The 22,055-nt window shown below is 44.1% G+C and overlaps 3 protein-coding genes across 4 annotated transcripts; 2 read left to right on the forward strand and 1 right to left on the reverse strand.

The window, feature by feature from the left end:
* Positions 1-18: 18 nt before the first annotated feature.
* On the forward strand, positions 19-2,967 carry LOC100826917. Its single transcript, XM_010240427.3, has 5 exons — positions 19-152; positions 228-308; positions 1,165-1,229; positions 1,828-1,941; positions 2,593-2,967. The coding sequence occupies exons 3-5, from the start codon at positions 1,185-1,187 to the stop codon at positions 2,713-2,715; spliced, it is 282 nt and encodes a 93-aa protein (XP_010238729.1). The 5' UTR covers positions 19-152; positions 228-308; positions 1,165-1,184; the 3' UTR covers positions 2,716-2,967.
* Positions 2,968-3,228: 261 nt separating this feature from the next.
* On the reverse strand, positions 3,229-7,760 carry LOC100826602 (protein trichome birefringence-like 11). The gene is made up of 4 exons (XM_014902024.2): positions 6,877-7,760; positions 5,082-5,477; positions 4,440-4,598; positions 3,229-4,070 (listed from the first exon to the last, which is right to left on the reverse strand). Exons 1-4 carry the CDS (start codon positions 7,416-7,418, stop codon positions 3,692-3,694), a joined length of 1,476 nt encoding a protein of 491 aa, XP_014757510.1. The 5' UTR covers positions 7,419-7,760; the 3' UTR covers positions 3,229-3,691.
* A 5,267-nt stretch (positions 7,761-13,027) lies between these two features.
* Positions 13,028-17,108, forward strand: LOC100826290 (cation/calcium exchanger 5). Of its 2 annotated transcripts, none has more exons than XM_024463403.1 (2): positions 13,028-13,950; positions 16,151-16,284. In XM_024463403.1, the coding sequence occupies exons 1-2, from the start codon at positions 13,259-13,261 to the stop codon at positions 16,152-16,154; spliced, it is 696 nt and encodes a 231-aa protein (XP_024319171.1). In that variant the 5' UTR covers positions 13,028-13,258; the 3' UTR covers positions 16,155-16,284. The 2 variants fall into 2 exon arrangements, with proteins under 2 accessions (XP_024319171.1, XP_003578928.1); XM_003578880.4 differs by having other exon boundaries at positions 13,043-13,972; positions 16,151-17,108.
* The last annotated feature ends 4,947 nt before the right edge of the window (positions 17,109-22,055 follow it).

Raw genomic sequence — 22,055 nt, forward strand, 5'->3', positions numbered from 1 at the left:
CAGTAGTGGGCCGAATCTCCTGAAGCCCAAGCGAGCGAGCGAGCGCCAATCACATCGAAGGAGCCGAGAGAGAAATCCCCAAATCGCCTCCTCCTCCTCATCGTCTCCTGCTTCGTACCGATCGATCGATCCCCGTATCAAACCCCACGCCGGTCGGAATCCTCTTCCTCCGCCGTCTACATATTGATTCCGATTCCTACCTCAACCGATTCCGCCACTCGTTCTAGGTTGGCGCGGAAAGCAGGAGAGGAGAAGAGCCCCAGCCGGAGATTGATTTGAGCCTCGGCGGCGAATCCCAGTTTTACGAGGTTAGTGTAGCTCTTGCCTTGTTTGATCTCGTCAAAACTGTAAACAGATCGTCAGGTTTGTAAAGCAATGGTAGCATAGTTGATAAGGTGCAATATCTGCCGGGAAAAGAGTCTGGTCTGCAGTCTTCTGGTAATACGAGGTGCTTGATGCAATTTAGATTATTGCATCTACTTGTGTTGGAGAATGTGGGGATGAAAGGACAAGAAAATGACGTCATGTTGTTTCTTCTTGTTACTGATAGGGCCATGTATAAGCTGGCAAACCTTATTCTGTACATCTACTAGCTCAGGCCTCTAGCAATTGTATAATTTTCTGCAAGAAACTTCATGCATATGTCAGTTGAGTTAACAGAACTATTTTATGACATTTGCTGTTATACAGCTTCAACACTAGTCGATAGGAAATATGTGCAGGAAATACTCATTATAAGCTCTGTTTTGGTGATTTCGCCCCTGCTTGTATTTCCATTAATAGTTACTCCCTCCAATCTGTAATAAGTGTCACTGATTTAGTACAAAGTTGTACTAAATTAGCGACACTTATTATGGATCGGAGGTAGTAGAATATTCCCCTCGTTCACCGCTGTTGAACTCTGTAGGATGTACTGGCACATTTCCAGGCTGTCAAAAATAAAAGGCACTAGCACATTTCCTGAAAGGCCAGCCTATTTAGGAAAATCCTCAATTTTCCGTAAACAAAGTATTTTCCACTACAATTAGGCAACAATATCTAAATGGTATACATATAACTGGGCCTTCTGTTTATCACTGTTTTCATTTCTTTCTGAATCTAGAGAAATGTAGGTTCAGATATGTTTCAAGCACCCACGTCTGATCCGTTCCCTACTTCAAACAGGATAAGAAGATAGATAAAGAATGGCTGCACAAGACACTCCCATGACCTCTGAGGATGACTATGAGGTAATCCTTCTATTATTTTTTATAGGGTGGTTTTATTGTCCTAAATTGAACTATAACTGCTAATCTCCTGTACAATTACTTTGTTCAGTTACAAGGTCACAATGATAGGAATATGTTTTCAGTACAGATCCAATAGTATCAATTTTGTGTCTCATAACTCACATAGTGTGGGCTTAATTGATGGCCAAAGTTCAACTTATGATGGTCAAACCACACATTATCAAAATAAATAGGGAGTAAGCAAAAAGAATTCTGGTTCTTTGTTCTATTATCTGTTTGCTATACTTCCGCATTTCTCTATTGGAATCCCGTTGCGCTGGTTTGGACACATGGAGAGTTGCTGCCTTCATGCCTTGTTTACCATGCTAGATTCACATAAGACATCTTTAAGTGCGGCAACCTTCAATTGTACGATTACTTAGAAAAAACTGAAGCATGTTCTTGGACCAATTCATCTTGAATTTATGCCTTTAACTGAGCCAGATTTTGTTTTTGTAAAAATTGGTATTTCTAAATCACTTGTCTTTAAGGATCAAAATTTTCTAGGAATGTTCCTTGTTTCTGCTGTTTGGTAAGCTAATGTGCCTATGTTTTACAGACTCAACAGAAGAAGCAAGCTGCTGCAGATGTTCTTTTCCACTATTCGCAGTTTGTTATGGTGTGCATTGGCGAGGGAGTTCGCCCAACTGATCTCAGGTTGCACCTTATGAAGGTATATATTTATTATGCTGTAACTTGCATTTTCATTACCACCATTTAATGTTTCTCCTAAGCATGAGCCGTTGTTCTTTTCAGAATTTATTTTTTGTGTGACCACGACAGTTTTTTGGGTGCTTGTGAATTTGCCCAAGCTTAGAGCAGTCTAGGCCATTCATACTCAACAGTCAATACATTATATACTCAGCAGTTGATACATTTTTTGTAAGTAGGTCTGAACTCGAAGCCCAACATTATGTAGTCCACCTCTTTTATGTGAGATATTAGCAAGGATATTAGGATAACATAATATTGTTACTTTGAGAAAGCAAAATAACTGCAGCCAATAGTTAAAAAACTACAGATACAAAATATGCACAGTAGCCAGGTTAATTGGACTTCTGTAATTGTAATATATATATTCTCTTTAATCATGCCTTTCTCAGTTCGGTCTCGCGTGTGTGTGGCGAGCCTGAACTTGCTGAAAATTCTTTGCCTTGCCCTTTCAGTGAGCACAATGGCTGTATAAGAACAATTGACAGCCGACAAATCATGCTTTAGCTATAAAGTTCATTAAAAGTTCTCTGCTATTATATGCAACATGATTCATGCTGCTCGCCATGATCCGACTAGGCTGACAGAAAAACCCGGATCTTTGTGTCTCCAGGAAGTTTCAGGGATGCGCACTTGTTTGAAGGAAGAGCCACAGCAGGCAGCTGCCTCCCCGGTTTCTAGCGGCGAGCCATCATCCTCTGGGACAATGAAAGAAGACAGGAATGACGTCCCCTAAGCTTTCAACTGCATCTTGATTCTTGCAGCGAGATGAGAGGAACTCACAGGATGACAGGCACTGATCTGTAATGATAGAGATGTAAATAAGTTGGCATGCTTGCTATGAGCACTGGTTTGAGTTTACGATGTAGAAGTTTCCTGAGTGATGGTAATAGCTTTTCTGTACTCTATGTCTTCTGTTCAACCTGGTTAATTGGAGAGTTTGTGCTTTACACTTGGCTATCTATGTCTCGAGCTTGTTCAATCACCAGTTGATTTTTTGTTTGTTTTGGTAACACTGGAATTGGTTGGTATTTCGTTTGGTAAAATTATCAAGTCTCTAGAGCTCAACTTCAACCAGTGCATGGTGTGGGTGCAACGGAGTATTAGATAGCTTAAAATTTGCCTCGTGGAATGTACTATAACGTTTTTTACCAAGAAATTATCACCATATCTAATTGATGAAAGTAGTACTCAGCTGGGTGGACAGTTGATCCACTGAAATTTCACGCGCCAATAGTTACTGACGATGTAACAACTAATGACAGCAATGGTCTGAAAGGAAACCATACGACAGAGATCTGACTGCTCAACTGTCGACTGGGATTTTGTTAAAGTTCAGGATTACACAGAAGCACGACGGTGACTCCCCCAATCTAACAGCAGCAGCCAACCATTTTGGTGCCCTCGTTGTATATACTACATACATCACTACCTGCAGCCCCTAAGCATTGTTCACCTTTGCCGCCTCTGTGCGAATCGCGCACAATCTAAGCTATTTTGCTTTCTTTTAATTCTTCTCACCTATTGATCACTAACCTCTCGTTATGCAAACACAGCAGAGCAGCGCAGCTTCCTGCAAGCCAACTCCTATGTTACAAAAATGTGGTTCACCATTAGGCTACCTGATCGAAAAGCGGAACAATAACCTGGCTTCAGGAATTGATTCCAGTCTTCACCGGGCGAGCATCAGGCAGCACACCCCCCATATTTGATCAGCCGGTACTCAGTGTTCTTGGACCAGCAAGGGAAACATTCTGATCCATCATCGCCTGTCTTTTCATGAAGACGGCGTAGAGAAGCTCGTTCCAGGTATCAGGGACTCCAGGCAAGCACCAGTGGCTGCAATCCTGTCTGTGGAGAGGAACAGGCCCTGAAGGGCTTAGGTACACCGAGAGGTGGCCGTCTTTTCGCCGTGCTGTCATCTGTGTCACATTCAATATATCTAACCCAGGCAGCTTGGGATTGATGCTGCTCCCTAGAACATTATGCACAGGTTGAAGCAGGTCAGCCCATTGCTCCAGCGATTTAAACGGTGTCGTATCTGGAAGAGTTTCCAAGTGGCAACTACCTCCAGTCCTCCAGTCACCACCCCTGCAGAAAACATGGATAACTCTAGTTTAAGAGATCAATTTGCTCACGTATTTAAATAGCTACAAATGCCAATAACATGAAAGAATTTATGATTGATTGATAGCATAGGAAGTCAGGAAGCCAGTATTCCAAGCCACGGCTTTTCAGTTGGAACCCCTGCCTATATGTTGGTATTGCGAAAAAGGACGGTAGTAATATTTTGAACAAACATATTTTGGTAAAATGGAATTCCAAATCAAGAACATGTCGAGTGATTCCAAGAACTTTGTATCAAGAACATATATGGATTGGGGCCTTGAAACATAGAATGCTCGAGTAAGGAAACATACAAAGAAAGACAAACACTGATGAGTGGTTCATCATACAGACCTGAAGTGCACAGGAGCATATGTACGGAAGATGACCTGGGTCTTGCTTGTGTTAACTTCTTTGTGAAGCCAATCGAATAGTGTTTGTATTGATCTTTGGTAAGCATCGTGAACAGTCATCTCCATCTTCACCTCATCTCCTTCTTGGAAATAGGTACCCCTAGTGTATAATAATAGAAAAGTAAGCCTAATTTCAAGTAGATTACGAAAGATGCAATTATGGTGATCCAGAAAATTTGATGGCAAACGAAATAAATTACAGGTAATGATGCATTGGTCACCCAGGTAGATCAGGTTGAGAAACAGAAATTCAATAGTAAGTTCTCTGTATGTGATAATAAAGAGGACACAAGTTTTCAGGACCGATGCATTCAGCTTTAACCGAATCTTAACACTATGTATCCTCGTTGATTTTATGAACGTTGATGTCTTAAATTAGCTAATAGAAAAGTATACACATAAATAAGTTACAAGTGGTAAATCTCTAACGAAGAGAAGTGATGTCGCATCGCTAGTAGAAGTTCATTTTGAAATTGAAAGGTGAATTCATCAACTTGAAGAAGAAAATGGCACTATGATACAATAAACGGACAATGATAAATTAAGTCGACACAATCAAAATATATATATGCTAGTTACTTACCCTCTGATTGTTTTCTCGTAGTTCCACCAATGCCCAGTGTTAAAGATCAACACATCAGCATCCCTCCACTTACCCCGGCCAGACATCCAATCCATGACATCAACCCTAACTGTGTACTTAACAACCTTAGGGGCTCCAGCTGGTACACGACCTTGAAGCACTATAAAAGGAGATCTGTAATACTCCACAGTACAGTTGTAGTCGCTGAACTTGAAAATCAAGAAACCCATGTGTTTTGTGATGGGACTCCCATGAATTTCATAGATGGAGCTCTTGTCAGGAACAGCACTAGACAGCATACAAAGTAGAGACTCCCACTGGTTCCTTCCAATTGAATCACCAACAAACACAACTCTTCTGTTCCTTAGTTTCTCAAGCATACTTTTCGCATCAAATCTAATAAATTAGAGAAAAAAAATGATTAAGTCAGAAAGTTCTAATACATAATGCTAGAACAGAAGTGTAGATTGTTCGATTTCCTCGATACAAAACCACAATCATCATACAGACTGACAGACATGCTTAGCGGTCAACAGAATTATGAAATTTACATACTCCAAAAAGAAATTGACAATTAATTGACATGCTTAGTGGTCAACATGGAGTACCAAAAAGAAATTGACAATTAATTGTTATTCTTAGGCTTCCAAAAACTCTGAAGTTACTCAAAAGTGGTAATATTCTCAGTAAAGACTAGTAGCAAGATTATTCTGAGTAAAGTTAGACTATGTCAAAATTCACAAGCACCAAATCTGCACGTTTTCCATTTCAATACAAGGTACTGTTCATCAGTATGACCCATAAAGGCTCATCAGTTCTCTGTCCATCAGTAATGTGCTAATCATAGGAAACTATTTGCTGCAGTCACAGCCAAAGTCCATGGTAGCTTTGTAAGATAACCATAATTGCTGTGGTTATGAAGGACAACGTAGTTACTCAGGTAAAAGGTATACATGCGCTTGAAAAGAAGAATCAACACTTAGTGTGTTCTTTTGACAAGGCAGATTTAGGCTAGACTTAAATGCTAACCAGCGACCTTTCCCTCCACACTGACAACTGAATGGTACATTACAAACCTAGAGATCACACAAAAATCTCTGCAAATAACAGGAAGAGGCCACCTCTCATGGCAAGGGGCAACATTATGGCAGACTGGATAAATTAAAAAATGCTGGTTACTCTAACTAATACTCATGAGGGTAACATGGAATATATCTAGTCCAGGACTAAGTATGCGTGTGACTTTGTTTTCTAATTCAATGAGAGCAACCGGCATCGTAGTCTGCAGCTCCACCTCACAAGGTGAGCTGGTCGTCCACAGCATCGCGTTCCAATAATCTAATGTTAAACAGAGTTCATATAGAATTTAAAATGCACACCCATTACCCATGGATCCACATCTCACGAGTCAGAACTAATGCTGCGATTTTAATCCCCAACAAAGGTGGTGGTCAGATTGCACCATGTTTATTTAATTAAAGCCATATCCATCCTAATTTCGTCACTTTGACAAGTTCAACAAAGAGAAGCCAATTTCTTCACTCTCAAAAGTTCAATAAATAAAGTGCCACGAATGCGATTTTTCCCCACCGTAGGTATCTAAATTTGGCCTGTTGAAATTTCACTTAGGTATCTAAATTTTCACATCAACAAACTTGCGAGAATGCACGGTCGAATCGATTTCTGTCTAAACCCTGAAACCCCCCTAATCGAAGAAACAAACAGAGGGGATACTAGTAGTAGTAGCAGCAACGACAGAAGCATGAACGAACTAGTAAACTCCAGTCCAACCAACCTGGGGAGATCGCAGCGCGACGGGCGCCAGCGCCATTTGGCGTAGGACGAGTCGGGGCGGCCGTTCTCCGAGCAGCGGAAGCCGGTGTCTAGGAAGGGGCAGTCCCTGGACTCGTAGAGCGGGCGGCCGTCGTCCCACGCCCACTCCCCGTCGAACAGGTCGCACTCTTCCGCCCCCACCGCCGCCACCGGAACAACGGCTTGTGCCCTCTCCGCCGCCGCCACCGGACCGACGACTTGCTCCGTCTCCCCCGCCGCCGCCGCCGCACGGACGTCGACGCGGGGCCTCTCCGCCGCCGACGACGAGGACGCCTCGGCGGCGATGGAGACCCCGCCGCTCCACCAGAGCTTCTGCGGCGCCGCGAGCGCGTAGCCGACGGCGGCCGAGCATCGGAGCGAGGCCGTGGCGCAGACGAACAGCAGCAGCAGCGCGGCCGCCGCCGCGGCCGCCGCCGCCAGCCCCGCCATCCCAACCTTCTCCAGCGGCCTCCTCGCCGCCATCACCCGCCTCGCCGCCGACCGCTTCGTCGGCGACCCCACCATCGCCCCCCTCCCACCCCACGCGAAGCAAGCGAGGCCGAGGTCAGAGGAAACCACCAACAGAAGCAAAACAGAATGCCTCCTCCTCCTCCTCCTTGGCCGACGACCGGCCGAGCACGAGGCTAGCGGCCTGCTACAAGTACTACCACGGAGCACGGACCGCCGCCGCGTGACGGCTTCACGAGTCCGTCAGTCCCGTCCTCGCCCCCCTTCTCCGCGGCTCGTGCGTGGGCGACTTGGAAGGAAGTTATGAGGTTTTGGACGGGGGGCAACTGTGTTTTGATTCATTCGGGGGAAAGCGATGCGTGTCAACGAGCTGCTTCCAACTTCTAGCGCTACTAATGCTGCGTCATCATCCATCATGAGGCATTTTACGGCCATTTACGGTTTGTTTGCCGTGTGGCCGTGCGAAGAGGGAGAAGTGGGAGGGGATCCGGACGTGCAGGCTAGGCTAGGCCAGGCCTGTTCTTTGTTTCTTTTTTCTGAGCGAGACGGCCAGGTTAGGATTGGTATGAGTAATGAGTTGGTGGAAGTACTTACTTGCCTATTTGGTAATAATGATCCTCTTTGATGTTTGGTATCAATGTCTCAAATCAATGGTATAGTATAATTAGTAATAAAAGAGGAGTAAGTAGATTGCATGTTTGGTTGAGGAATGAGTTGTTGTTGGCGCAAGTGTGCAATCATTTTTTTTCTTAGATCACGTGTATGAGTAAAAATCATTGTGCAATATCTACACAAATCAAATCTCATAGTGCGGGTTTCTTCATAGTTAGTGGAAACCCTGGCTAGGCCAGTGATGGGTTGGTAATTTGGTAATCTGATCTTGCTGGCATCACAATGTAGTATCAAATCAGCCGTCAATGGTTCCCTGGCTAGTCAAGGTGTAGATGTGCAATGATTTTAGGGTTAATTGGATCTATGCCATTATAATTTCTACCGGTTGGAGATATGACATTAAAAAACTTGACTTGGAGGAATGCCACTCTAACTTTATTATACCTCTAACCATGATATTTTGTCCAATACCATCACGTATACTGTTCAAATACATATACACATAGCTCTATATGAACAGTTTTTTTCCATCCCAAGTCAAACGGTTATATTCCTCTTCCTCTTATTATTCCCCACGCGCTCCTCTATCCTGACCCTAACGAACCCTAGAAAAAGTGGAGGCAGGATTGCTGTACACGCTGAATACATGTATTTTATGAACAATAATTGGTCTGTACATGCTGAAATACATGTATTTTATGAACAACAATTGGTCTTTAAGTGGAAGAATGGCATGGTTAGAGGTATAAAAAAGTTAGAGTGACATTTTTCCAAGTCAAATTTTTGTAATGGCATATTTCCAACCGGTGGAATAGAGAGTGGCATAGATCCAATTGACCCATGATTTTAAGCTCGTTTAGAACCCGTGTATGCATGAAGAAAATCATAGTGCAATATCTGCACAAAAATCATAGTGCGATAGCTACGGAGATACTGGAAACCGTCTCCCGTCTGAAAGATTTTTTTTTATGGTTCTTGGTTTGATCTTTTGCGTGGAAATTGGCTCTTGACTGTCCAGAAACTCGACTCAATCAAAGTACCGTAAGAGGAAAGGATTTGTGACTTGCCGCCTGAGAATGATTGGGCCAAATCAGGGCCGGTTTGGCACTGGCAGCTCTTGCTGCTGTCCCTGCTAAGCAAGGATGAAGGTGGAAATGATTCCCATGTTAAAATGCGGCGGTCGGGGCGTTCACAGAAACGGCATCATGTTTGAGAAAGGAGAGGCAACAGACCAACAGTGGAAACATTGTTGAACGAAGTATACTACAGTTCTCCGTGAAGAGCAAGGCTGGTGAACGAAGTGGCAACAGGGCCCTCGCCTTCGTGGCCAAAGTTAAATGGACTGGACTACAGGGCGGCGTGCCCCACCCGGGGTTGCCATACGTCCGCGCGCGCGAGCGTCCTGTACGCAATGGCTCGACGCTAGGACCACGCACGGGCCCAAGTAGCTGCGTTTGAACCATCTGCAAAAACTACTGGGTCATCCGTTGACCCCATCTTTGGTCTTCGCCATGTTCTGCATTTTCTCGAGTTAGGAGTAGTTTTTTTTCTTCTGATTGCTTCTGAAACACAACAAAACAATCCAGCTTTGACCCGTGGACCGGACGTGACAACAGACAATGTGTGTAATTGGCTAACATGGCAACTAAAATCAAATAACCTGATCTAAAATCAAAAAAACATGACAACTAGAATCACGTAACCTTTTTTTAAACTGAAACAGTAGGAAAGGCTCCTACTGTGCTATATATATAGAATCACATAACCTGGCTGCTAGAGGAAAAAAATGTGGCAATTTAATGGGGAAATTAACAACATGATAATTAGGAAAAGACTTGGTCGCTATGGCAAAAAAAACATGGCAATTTAGCGGAGGGAAACAACATGTCAATTAGGATCAAATAACCTGGTAGGTAGAGACAAAAAACATGTCAATTGAGAAGACGAAAAGAACATGGTAGCTAGAGCCAAATAACCTGGTCGCTAGAGACAAAAAAAACATGGCAATTGAGCAGGGAAAAACACCATGGCAATTAGGCTCAAATAACCTGGTCGTTAGGACAAAAAAACATGGCAATTGAGTGAAAGAAACACCATGCCAACTAGGCTCAAATAACCTGGTCGCTAGGGCGAATAAACGTGGCAATTGAGCGAGGGAAAACAACATGACAATTAGGATCAAATAGCCTGATCGCTATAGTGCAAAAACATGGCAATTAAGCGGGGGAAAACACCATGGCAATTAGGTGCAAATAACCTGGTCGGTAGGACCCAAAAATATGGCAATTGAGCGGGGGGAAACACCATGTCAATTAAGTTCAAATAACTTGGTTGCTAGGGAAATAAACCATGGCAATTAAGCGAGGAAAAACAATATGACAACTAGGATCAAATAACCTGGTCTTTAGGAACAAAAAAAATGGCAATTGAGCAGGGTAACACCATGCCAACTAGGCCCAAATAACCTCGACGGTAGGACCAAAAAACATGACAACTAGACCAAGTAACAATTTGGCGAAGGAAACAACATGTCAACTAGTATCAAATAATCGGGTTGCTAGAGCAAAAAATATGGCAATTAAGTACGGGTAAACGCATGAAAATTAGGATCAAATAACCTGACCATTTCTACCAAAATACGTGGCAACTAGGAACGAAAAATGTGACAACTAAGCAGTACCCGAGACGATTATGACCAAACAACACCGGAATTTGTGATAAAAGCATCGCAATCACAGCGTGTCAAGTCGCCGGGCCGAAGCCCATTCAGGCCCTCTTCCACCCTGGGCCACACCCCTCCCTTCTACCCATCTCCCTGCAAAGCACCCCATCCCTTTTTCTCGTCTTCCTCCTTGGGCACATTTTGCTCCAGTCCACCATCGCCTGTTGATTCCCCTTCTATTCTCTTGGTCCCAACCGTACTGAAGCATGAGATTTATTTCGCATCATCTCGTGAACCAATTCTGCCATTTTCTTCCCGTTTCATCTTCTTGATTTTTCCCAATTAGTAACTGAAGCCATGAAATTCCCCAACTAAAACACACGAAAAATCAGGCCGCCTCTGCCAGGTCTCCCTGATCAGGAGGGTGCCATGCTCAGCCACCGCCGCGCATGCTCCACTACCGCCAATACCTGTTGCTACTCCGCCGTCGCCGCATCCGCACCTGCTGCACGGCCCTACTCCCACCGCGCCTGCTGCTGCTCCGCCGCGACCTTCTGCTACTCCTCCGCCGCTGCGCCTACTCCACCGCCGTCAGCTGCTGCCCAACGACGTCCTCGGCGACAGGAAGACGGCCAGCATGACCATGGCGCACGAGCCTTGACCAGCCAAATTTGGATCCAGAGAGCTGGCGGTTGCTGGCGACAGCAGTGGGTGTGCTCCCGTAGGGAGGGGCAGCGCGAGAGAGGTGGTGGCGCAAGGGAGGGACCCGAGGGAGAGAGGAGCTCGAGGAAGGGAGAGAAGAGATTGGAAGAGGAGAAACATTCGCGATGCAGAGAAAGAGAGATCGGACGGTGCGGGCACGCGCCGCTGTGTAAGACGAGGTGGGGAACGTGACCCAATTAGAATACACGAAGTTAAAAGTACCGACGCCAGTTTCGGTACAGTAGCAAATCTGGGCATTCCAGAACCGCAAGGGGAAGATTCTGCTTTGAAGTTTGCGGGCCGGCAGATCCAATACAGATGAAGCGGAGTACTCCATCTTGCTTGAAGGGGGTGTGCTTGCTCGTAGTTATCGAAGCTGATTGTCTATCGCTCGTCCAGGGACTCCGTTCGAGCAATCCTGACTATTTTTTTCCGAAAAGGGAAAAGAAATTCCGGCTCTGCATCAATAGATGCACACAGCCATTTTTATTACAAAGTTTTTTAAAAGAGTCATAAAATTGGATACAAGGATAAGTCAGCAAAGTAAAGCAAATATAGCGATTCTATGCATCTAGACGACTAGTATACTGCAAACCAGCCCGGTTGAAGAAATCCCGAGATACCATCTCCAGCCGATTGCATCCCGTATCCAAAGGTGCCCGCTGGTGCGCAGGGACCAGCAAAGCCCAGAGACGAATCCAATGTGTGGATTTGAAGATAACCTACAAAAAACGAGGAGTTCTTGATCGATTAAAAATAACATCATTTCTACAGTTCCAAATAGCCTAACAGAAAGTCGAAACTCCCATCCGAATTTGAGCTTTAATCTTTTTTCCACACCATTAAGCCAATTGCCAAACATATTGGAAATTGATGTCGGTGGAGACAAATTAAAAGCATAGAAAATGATGCGCCAAATAATACGTGCAAGGGGACAAGAGACAAAAAGATGTTGTACAGTCTCATCAGACTCGCAAAAACAGCACATAAAATTTTTGACTTTCGATGGAATTTTTAACTTCTATATGAATTTCTGATGAAAAACCGTTTGCCCATTCATATAGTCAGCGTATAAAGACTCCACACAAAGCTATCGGGTTCGTTCGAGAGGTTAACCATCATCAAAGGCTGAACAAATGTAACCATCATCAAACGCCGAACCAAATGTAACCATCCTGTCTAATTGAACCAATCGACCAATCCTGACTATGGCCTCCTTTTAAGTGATTTAGGTGGCTTGATGGCCTTGGTCTATGTAAGTAGTTTGATACGAAGAGAGAGCGGGACAGAGTGGCTCACGAGCCAGCAGTCCAGCACGTTTAGCTCTTCGGAAAATTCATTCCGCTTTGCGGCATCTTTCTGCACCTGTATTCAGAGTTTAACTCAAGAGAGAAATATAGGGATAGGCCATGTTCAGTTTTTTTTTTTAGGGAAGATATAGGCCATGTTTAGTTCATAGCCTAATTTTGCCGTACATTTTTCAGTAAATTGTGGCAAGCCAGACACGGCCCGACACAGAGACCAACTAAGCCGTTTCTCCGCACCGAAACGAGCCAAGCAGCCAAGGAGCCCAATAGCCCATCTCAGATTGCCGTGCCACTGGTCCTATAAAAGAAATCAGGCCAGTCTTGGGCCGGGCCGCCTCACGCGTGAAACCCGCTCACGCTTGTCACATTCCCAGCTTCTCCGCCGCCGGGACCCACCACCGCCAAGTTCGGCAATCTCCCATTCCCCTCTCTCCAAGGTGGGCTCCGGCCTACTCACCGCGTCGCCATTGCCGCCCCTGCCGATCCCACTCCACATCCCACTGCCACTGCCCATCTCATCTCCCCCACACGGAATCCCCCACCATCTCTCCCCCCTGAACCCAAATTCCCACTCTGCACTCGCGCTCGCGCTGGCCGGCGGGGCAGCGCATGGCATGGCGTCCCTCGCCGACACCGCGTGCGCCTCCGTCCGCTCTAACGCGGGCGGCGCCCGTGCCCCGTCAGGCCTCCTCTCCTACGCCTCCCTCCACGCCTGCACGCTCCACGGCGACCGGCGCCTGTCGCTCCCACTCCTCGCCCTCCTCCTCCTCCTCCACTTCCGCATCCTCGCCGCCGCAGCGGGGTCCCACTTCTCCCCGGCCGTCTCCCGCCTGGCGTCCCGCCTCCGTCTCTCTCCGTCCATGGCCGCCGTCACGCTGCTCGCCATGGGAAACGGCGCGCCCGACGCGTTCGCATCCGCCGCGGCCCTCCGCGGCGGCGGCGGGATGCCCCGGGCGGGGCTCGCCGCCGTGCTCTCGGCGGGCGCCTTCGTGTCCGCCTTCGTCGTCGGCGCCGTCGCGCTCATCGCGCCGCCGCACTTCGCCGTCCCGCCGGCATCCTTCTCGCGGGACGTGTTCCTCTACCTCCTCGCCGCATCCGCGCTCTTCTGCGTCTACCTCAGCGCCGAGATCTTCCTCTGGCAGGCCGTCGCGCTCGTGCTCTTCTACGCCTTCTTCGTCGGCCTAGTCTTCTACATGGATTTGGGCGCTGCTGCCCCGGGAAAGCCGGTGGTCGGCTCTGCCGAGCTGGATCAGATGGCCGATGCCTTGCCAGTCTCGGTGGAGCACCAGAAGCGACAAAGGGCCAGGTTGTGGACGGTGCTTACCAAGGTGTGCACCCAGTTTATTGTTCTTCTGTTGTTTGAATATGTTCTGAAACCTTAGTTGACTGCGACAGCATAGCAGTAATCGTAGGTTATGTGGTCTGGTCTCTTTGGTAGTAGTGTCTTCAACTAGAAAATGCTACTTTGTCATCTCAACTGTTGAAGGTAGTTGAATTGTTTACTTGCTATACTGTCATCAACTGGTTGACTTTACCCTTCTGATGGATTGCCTACCTTAAACGCTCGCCCTGAACTTAGAGACTGACTTAAAGTGCGAGAACCATAGTATGAATTGCTTAGCTTAAATTTCAGTTGTTTGTCACAAACTTTCTTCTAATTTCAGAGAGTATTATAGTGTTACTTCTCCAGGAGTAAGTACCTAGAAAGATACTATCTAATCTACTAACTGGGTCAGAAAGGTGTTCGTATTACAGCATACAGTTCCTTTCTGCATCTTCTAATGTTGCAACATAATTTGATTTTTGAATAGATAGGGGCAGCAAGTCTAGCATATGTAGTCCGTTACATATGCAAGGTTGCGGAAGTGACCAAAGCAAGGATGATCAACGCACTCACTTTCTTCGCTCTTTTCTCTTTGCTGCTTAATTGATTTACTGATGAATTCAAAACATGCTTTCAAAACAGCTCAAAGTACGAATCCAAAACACCTTACCTATCCAATGACCAAAGTTAATTTTGCCAATGTCAGCTAATGACTACAATTGGTGAAATATCCAAACAACCCCCTTGGCTGTTTGGATGTTTCTAAATCAGAGTTATGTTGTGGTGAGTAACTAGCAATTTTGTGCCAATTGTGGCCTAGAACTTCAGCAAAATAAGACTCTTTAGCTCTTACCAAACAACTTGCAACTTAATTTAGCTTCAGCAATAGTGATGCTAGATTATTCCATGCCCAACCGGTCAAAAGATCCGGTTGCATACAGTATGAACTAATTGGCTAGTGTACATGTGCCATTGTAGAATTTACCAATGTGCGTCATTTACCCTATAATAATTTAGACATTATGTGGTTGATGCCATTTTCTAATGGCTAAAGGCTGCATATCTGTTGCTGCTTTTATATGATGAAACTGTACATTTTTTCTCAACTGTTGGGTATTGTAAGGTTTGGTTTATGATCACTACTACAGGTTTCACTGTTTGTTTCTGTGTCCTCATTCTTAACACTGGATGCCGTGCACACAGTATGCAGGACGCCTGATTCCTTAACCTTAGTATAGATTGATTGGCATTGTGCAAATGTCTGCTATTTGAACTATTTCAATTCAAACTACTGCAAAGTGCAAGCCGTTTGAATTTTCGCTATGCTCAACAATGTCATAAATGCATTAATAGCTTAGTATACAGAATATTATTCTCTAATATTTGAAAACTGTGACTAAGGACTTAGGAGTACTCTTATTGTCTTACCATACTTTTCTCTATATATAAAATATAAGAAACCACAATATGGCCTAACATGAGATGGGAGGGATTACTGTGCAATTGTTTTGATGGATAGTGCTTCTTCTCAGATCTGAACCTTTCTATAGAAAGAGAGAAAATATTAAACATGACCAGTCATGTACTCATTCTGCATGGTCACACATTCATTTATATCCTTTCCTTGTCTACTATGATGTTTGTAAGCCTTACGGTGCCGTAGGAGACAGACGAAATATATTATAAAAGGTGCTGTATGTTCCCCTTTAAATCAGATATTGGAGCAGGTTTAAGATCTTCACTGTACAAAATTTTGTATCATTCATTCGTTCTGAATGAGAAAAGCCCTTTAAGGCTTTAACTGAGCTAAATCCTTCAGTGTTGGCGATCAATCCACAAGAAGTGTTAGTAATTAGGAAATCTATTAAAAATGTTCCTACTTTAAAACAATGATTAAGTTGGTCACCATCTGGCATCAGCTATGCTCTTTTATTTCCACAAGAACATCTTTATTGCTTATAAAGATATGTTGGCTTGATCAGCAACGACCTTTTGTCATACAGCAGATTTCATTGTTGTGCAAATTAGTTTCAAATTGATGGCTTGTTGTTGGCTTGTTGAACTTCCAAGTGCTCATTGCAAGTTTATGGTTTATTGTGAGATTGCGTAGAAGCATAAATAATTTCCTCTTAACATTGCTTTTGATGATAATGATTGGCTGATTGCTCTCTACCTCTGGCAGGTAACAAGAGTTTGGGATTGGCCTGTGACATTTGTTCTGAAGCTCACGATACCATCAACGCTTCCTTCTGAATGGAACAAATTTTATATCTGTGCGAACATCTGTCTGTGTCCTCTCATACTACTATATTCTTTTAGTTCTTTCATTCCATTGGATAGCCGAATAGTGTTTCTTCTCCCTCATATCCGCTTCCCCCTTTGGTCTGTTGTGCTCTTGGTTAGCTTTTGTTTGGCTCTCTCCCACTTCCATTTCGAGAAAGAAGCACCAGAAACAGAAAACATTGCCAGTACTCTGATATCTTTTATAATGAGCGTCTTCTGGATCTCAACCATGGCTGGAGAACTCCTGAACTGCCTCGCAACAATTGGCGTTATTATGGATCTCCCTCCAGCTATACTTGGCATGACGGTTTTGGCATGGGGGAATTCTATCGGTGATCTTGTTGCTGACGTGGCATTGGCCAAGAATGGGCAACCTACAATCGCCATTGCTGGGTGTTTTGCTGGTCCAATGTTCAACATGCTTGTTGGATTAGGAACTGCCCTAGTAATGCAAACAGCAAGAGTGTATCCCAAACCCTTCATACTTGAATTCCATGTTGGAATTGTTGTTGCATTTGTATTTCTTCTGCTGAGCTTGATGGGAACCCTGTTGGTGGTCACCTGGGCCAGATACCGGGTACCCAGATTCTGGGGCTACTGCCTTATGGGGCTTTACATTTTGTTTACCATAGTGAGTATCGCCATTGCGAGCTCTTCTGGATGATACATAAATTTCTATGTAAATAGCAGCTCTTAGAGATTGTGTAGGTGGTTATTGCTTGACATTTCTAGTTGCTAAAAAGCACTGGGTGGTATCATTTAAAACAAAAGGGCCCTTCTCGACATGTTAAACTGATGTGATACATATGTGATGAAAAATCTGTTCATGAAGTGCCAATCCATGTAATATTTTCTTTTATCTTGGCAGCCGAAGCTGGGCTTTGCACACTCTTCTTTGCATACAGAACTGATATATCTTGCTCTGTAGTGTACTCAAGAGTCACCATGTGGTCTACATGTTTGCACTTAAGCTATAGCTATTGGCCTATTGCACATATGCCATCTTTTGGGCACTGAAAGCTCTCTCCTGTCATATATTCTGAATTGTCTAACAACCCTTTACTCCTAGCAGGGCCGGGCCAGCGGGAGTGCGCCTGGTGCGCTGGAACAGGGCCCCAAAATTGAAGGGGCCCCAAAATTTCTACTACTCCGTATGCAACACTAGCCTATAGACCATTAGGCATTACTCATTAGCTAGCCCCAAAATTCCAGGGTCGCTCCATCTCGTTCGGGTGCCGTCTTCCCGATCCACGATTCCCGAGCAGTTCGTCTCGCCTTTCGTCGGCCAGGACGACTGGAGCATGATCGCCCTGCCCCTCGCCCCATCCAATCAACCCAATTCGGCATTTACCAAATCACTGTTTTTTCCTTGATCTCGTCTGATCGTGTCGCCCACGAGCCTAGAGCAGCAATTCGACCAGGGCACAGCCACACAGGTCACATATATGAGTGCCGTGATGGCTTAATTGTCCGTCTAATCACCAAACAAAATCACAATCCTGTCATTTTTTTCAATAGATTGTTGGTTTATATCCCTGTAATTTTGTTTTATTCATCTTTTATATGTAAATGATACTACTGGATTAGGACTTTTTGATGTGGTAAAGAATGAACTAAAGCTTCTTGATCTTGATGTAGATATGCGAGAGGACAACGTTATGACAATGGGTAAAACATGAAAGGCGATGTAATTTTCTTTAGCTCGTTAGTCTTGTTTATTTTAGTAAGGCAAGAGGCCCCATTTGTAGTTTGGCACAGGGCCTCGGATTTTGCCGGCCCGGCGCTGCTCCTAGTGGGCATGATGTATTTAGTCCTTCCATTTGGTTGAATTGCTATGACAGGGCAGGTCATTCCCAAACATGGGACACAGGTGAAACAGTTTTCAACCCCCTTTACTTCACTGAAATCATGAGAACAGCAGCACAATAGCACTAGTCCTTGTCTCAAATTTTTGGCCTTGCCATTGTTCTTCATATTCTACTCTACTTTACTGTAAGCATGGGTACTCCTTGCTGTTCTCTTCTACTACTACTCATTTTAGATCTCTTAGACCCATTTTAGATCTCTTCTACACTTTACTGTAAAATCTAGAGCATGTGTACTCTTTGCTGTATTACTCAGTTTGCCTGAAAGGCTAAACGTTTTGGGCTAACTAGTAGTTGTTCTCTTAGTAGTCTCCGTTTAATAAAGAATGGACCTGAAAAGTTTAAGAGAAATTCTCTGCCGAACCATCTAGTTTCCGTAGCCATCAGCACCTAGGACGAATCATGGGGTACAGTCCACAAAGGGCTGGAATGTTGTCTGGTTCAGTTGCATTGGATGGGAACTGTGGGTACATACCAATGATACCATTCCTGCATAGTTCCTCCCAAGATGCTTACAGCAAATACCTAGTTGAAGCAGTATATATAAAATCAAAGGTATCACATTCATGTATAGGCCTGCTCATATTCCAAAGTAATGATACAAGTTAGCATTATCTGATGCCCACAGATGCTGGAACCCATTGGCCAGGTGTGAGCTGGCGATCACAGAGGCAAGATTCTTTGCTTTGCTTCACTACTGGCCTCTTGTAATTCCTTGTGTTCCCTTTAATCCCAACAATCGCCTTCAAGTTCATGGTGATTGGAACGCAGAGTTAATAGAGTAAAAACAACTTTAGGTATGCATCTTGTCAACTTGCTGCTGCCATTGTGTGCACGTCCTTGTTATCAGACAAGCAGATGAGCTTTGGGAGAAGATTTAGTGCTTGTCACTGTCATGGTAAGAGTGAGTAACATTTCAGCTAAAACTACTCTGCATTTTGCTGCACTGCACTGACATAGTCAAAGCTAGTTTAATTACCGTAGAAATCAGACGATGTTACTCCAATATGGCCAATAGATAATTATATTCACATCATTGTTCTCTCTCTGTTTTTAGTGTCGCGTCATTTGCTCTCTAGTGCGTATGAAACAAGGGTGCTGTGACAGATTGGAGATGCAAAGTCCAACCACTTGATAGAATTTTAACTCAACAGCCGTCTCTAACAGAAAAGGACACCGGAGCATTACGATGATTTACTAGAGGTAAAAATTCAGCTAAGCAGCAGCAACTGATAACCCATGTGATTCCTTTGCAGCTTATCTAGCCACATCACCACTAATAAAAGTCCATGGACACAATTAGGAGAAGCTAAAGAAGATTCCCACCCCCGTGCACTGAATCACATGGCTACATGCCTAGATTCTCTCTGCAGTCCACGGGAACTGCAAAGGTCACAAATCCATGGGTCCTAATCTTATCCAGTTCTGTGGGCGCACCCATTGGATTCCAATAATGCAGAAAAAGATATAGTTTCCTTCTGATAAGTAGCTCAGCTGCTGGCAAGACATGTACCGGCTCAATTTATTTTATCCAGAACTAACCTGATGCTGGCGACCTTAACCGAAAAAACTTGATCTGAAGATATACCCCCAGATAAGCCTTTCTTTTGGGAACATGCCTAAAAGTTTGAAAAAATCTATACAAGTTGGCATGATGCTGTACTGATGACCATGTAGTTTTTCCATAGCTTTTCATGACTGCCATTCTTAGACAGAGTACATGAACTAGTTTTTGGGTCTACAACCTCAGACCATCTTGTAATTTCATTCCCTTCAATCTGTAAAATCTACTCTCCTTTTCCAGTTCTCGTCTTTTTTGTAGTTCCCTACTCTTACACTCTCCTGGTCGTTTTCTTTCTGTACCATCTTGACAATAAATAACACGATGTGTCGTTCGTCCAAAAAAAAAAAACTCAGACAACTTCTACTATAGCCACCTTACGTTCAAGTCTTAAGCCGACCGGTGTCGAGCCCTCTAGCATATTTTTGCAGCCTATTTCATATTCCATCTTCTTTCACCTTCACCCCTAGTGAATAACATCGCCTGCTAGGTCATCCTTGTCACACTTGTTGATGGCTCCTTGCTCCTTGTTGGTCACCTCAAGAATATTCATCAAGGTCTCTTTACTTAGTTTTTAATTATCTGATGTGGTCTATGATGTAATGTAACACGTACGCCACTCGACTTTGCACTGTTTTTAATCCTTCACTTCACCTTTTATATACGATCGGTGTGGCATACGTAAGTTGGTTTCTTAGTAGTAATAACTTGACTTAGTAACCACCAATTAAACCCCTTCCCTGAAATAGGAAAAGGAAATGGAGCTATCATGGCGTAAGAATATCTGCCGGTGTAATAATGCAGGTTGCTGTGCTTACGAACCACAGACACTGCTGGCTGACAGTGATTATTGATAGATAAGCCGATTAAATGCCAACACATGGGTATGTGTTTGCTTCAGGCAAACACAGTATGTGATGCGGACCCGTGTATCTCTGAAGCTGCTGCAAAAATTTGTTCATCCCCTAGGATTATACAACATCCAATTTCTACTTTCTCCATGATTTTTGAATCCTGCTTCCTAGAGAGGTTGTGGTTAAGCCCTCAAGTTGATGAGTAAGCAAACAATTTTTTAGTCAAAAAGGAGTCGTTTTCTCAAGCTGGTTTCCTCCAAAAGAAAATACGATTTTATTTACTCAGTGAGAGCGAAACTAATAGTTGAATTATATCATCAAAGATATCAACAGTGACATCATTGATTCTATTCTATCCAGTTGTCTAATTTGATAATTTCCTCTCCAACACACCGATCGAAAGCTACGTCTCAGTATCCCTGACATGTACAGGTGCTCGTATGCTGCCGGTTCCTGATTCCCTACAGTGGTTAAGAACAATTCATCGTGAGTCCGCAAAAAACTCTTTAAAATCCTATTCGCAATTTTAAGAATTTTAAGTCAACATTCGCTCACCATCACCACCACGCTCCATACATAACTTACAAACCAAATATTGCGCTGACATTTTGTTCAAGTTGCGCGTTGTTAAAGAATGCGAAATTTTCAAGCAGTGGCCGAGATTCTTTTAAGAATGCAGTCATATATAGCAAAAGTGTAGGAATTGTTGCATTTACATATATTTTCTAGTGCAGATATACTCATAGTTACGAACTTACGTGTGCCCAACGAGGCTGGGAACGTCGTAATTAGTGGGAGGTGTTTTCATGACACGGCATTACATGGGGAAAAGGGGAGCCTAATTGGACCTGATGAGCCTGTAGTTCTACGTCAGTCGTTTTCAGTGAAACAAGCTGGTGGGTAATCCTGGCCACTGATGGCCTGATTGGCGAGTGGTGGTGGATCGCGGTCAGCTGCATTTTGACAATTTCTTGACCAATAGACCTCTAGTGTGCTTGTATGGTGGTGGTACTAGCTCTTCATTATATTATACTTGTGTTCTTAGTGGTTACATCAAGCAATGGGTTGATGATTGCAGCCTTTTGTCACGAAAATGGAAGCACGAGAGTTGAGAGATATGTTAGTGTAGAGTGATGAAGTCGCACAAGCATACCATATCCAATGGAGCTTGGCTGCTTCCGAACTGTCTTGTCGCAACGTGACGATCGTCGCATGTACCATGTCAATTTTTTGGTCAATTCACAAAAAAAATGGTCTTTGTTTTGATAGTTGCCAATTATTTGGCATGCCAATAGTATCTTTTTAGCCAACTCTAGTTCATTTTATTTTTTTGCCGAAGCTGGGCATAAAGTGAAATTTGTCTAGATTAAGGAGTAGTCTTTGGGCACGCGAGGCGTTTTCTAAGTCCTATAAGATTCACGAAACATAATTCATTTCCATCCTCTAAATTACTCAATGCTCATGCTTAAAAGAAGTCCTAAGACACACATGACGTTAAACATGTGGCTCTAACCGCGGACAAGG

The sequence above is a fragment of the Brachypodium distachyon genome, chromosome 4 (genome assembly GCF_000005505.3).
Source record: "Brachypodium distachyon strain Bd21 chromosome 4, Brachypodium_distachyon_v3.0, whole genome shotgun sequence".
Classification (NCBI taxonomy): domain Eukaryota; kingdom Viridiplantae; phylum Streptophyta; class Magnoliopsida; order Poales; family Poaceae; genus Brachypodium; species Brachypodium distachyon.

What these genes read in the sequence shown, in the direction of transcription:
- LOC100826917 (XM_010240427.3), top strand. Translation starts at nt 1,185, where the DNA reads ATGGCTGCACAAGACACTCCCATGACCTCTGAGGATGACTATGAG. An exon ending in CCTCTGAGGATGACTATGAG is followed by an intron (nt 1,230 to 1,827) that starts GTAATCCTTCTA and finishes TATGTTTTACAG; the next exon opens with ACTCAACAGAAGAAGCAAGC. An exon ending in TCAGGTTGCACCTTATGAAG is followed by an intron (nt 1,942 to 2,592) that starts GTATATATTTAT and finishes TTGTGTCTCCAG; the next exon opens with GAAGTTTCAGGGATGCGCAC.
- LOC100826602 (XM_014902024.2), bottom strand. Translation starts at nt 7,418, where the DNA reads ATGGTGGGGTCGCCGACGAAGCGGTCGGCGGCGAGGCGGGTGATGGCG. An exon ending in TCGCGCTGCGATCTCCCCAG is followed by an intron (nt 5,478 to 6,876) that starts GTTGGTTGGACT and finishes CTAATTTATTAG; the next exon opens with ATTTGATGCGAAAAGTATGC. An exon ending in TACGAGAAAACAATCAGAGG is followed by an intron (nt 4,599 to 5,081) that starts GTAAGTAACTAG and finishes ATTATACACTAG; the next exon opens with GGGTACCTATTTCCAAGAAG.
- LOC100826290 (XM_003578880.4), top strand. Translation starts at nt 13,259, where the DNA reads ATGGCGTCCCTCGCCGACACCGCGTGCGCCTCCGTCCGCTCTAACGCG. An exon ending in TGTGGACGGTGCTTACCAAG is followed by an intron (nt 13,973 to 16,150) that starts GTGTGCACCCAG and finishes TACCTCTGGCAG; the next exon opens with GTAACAAGAGTTTGGGATTG.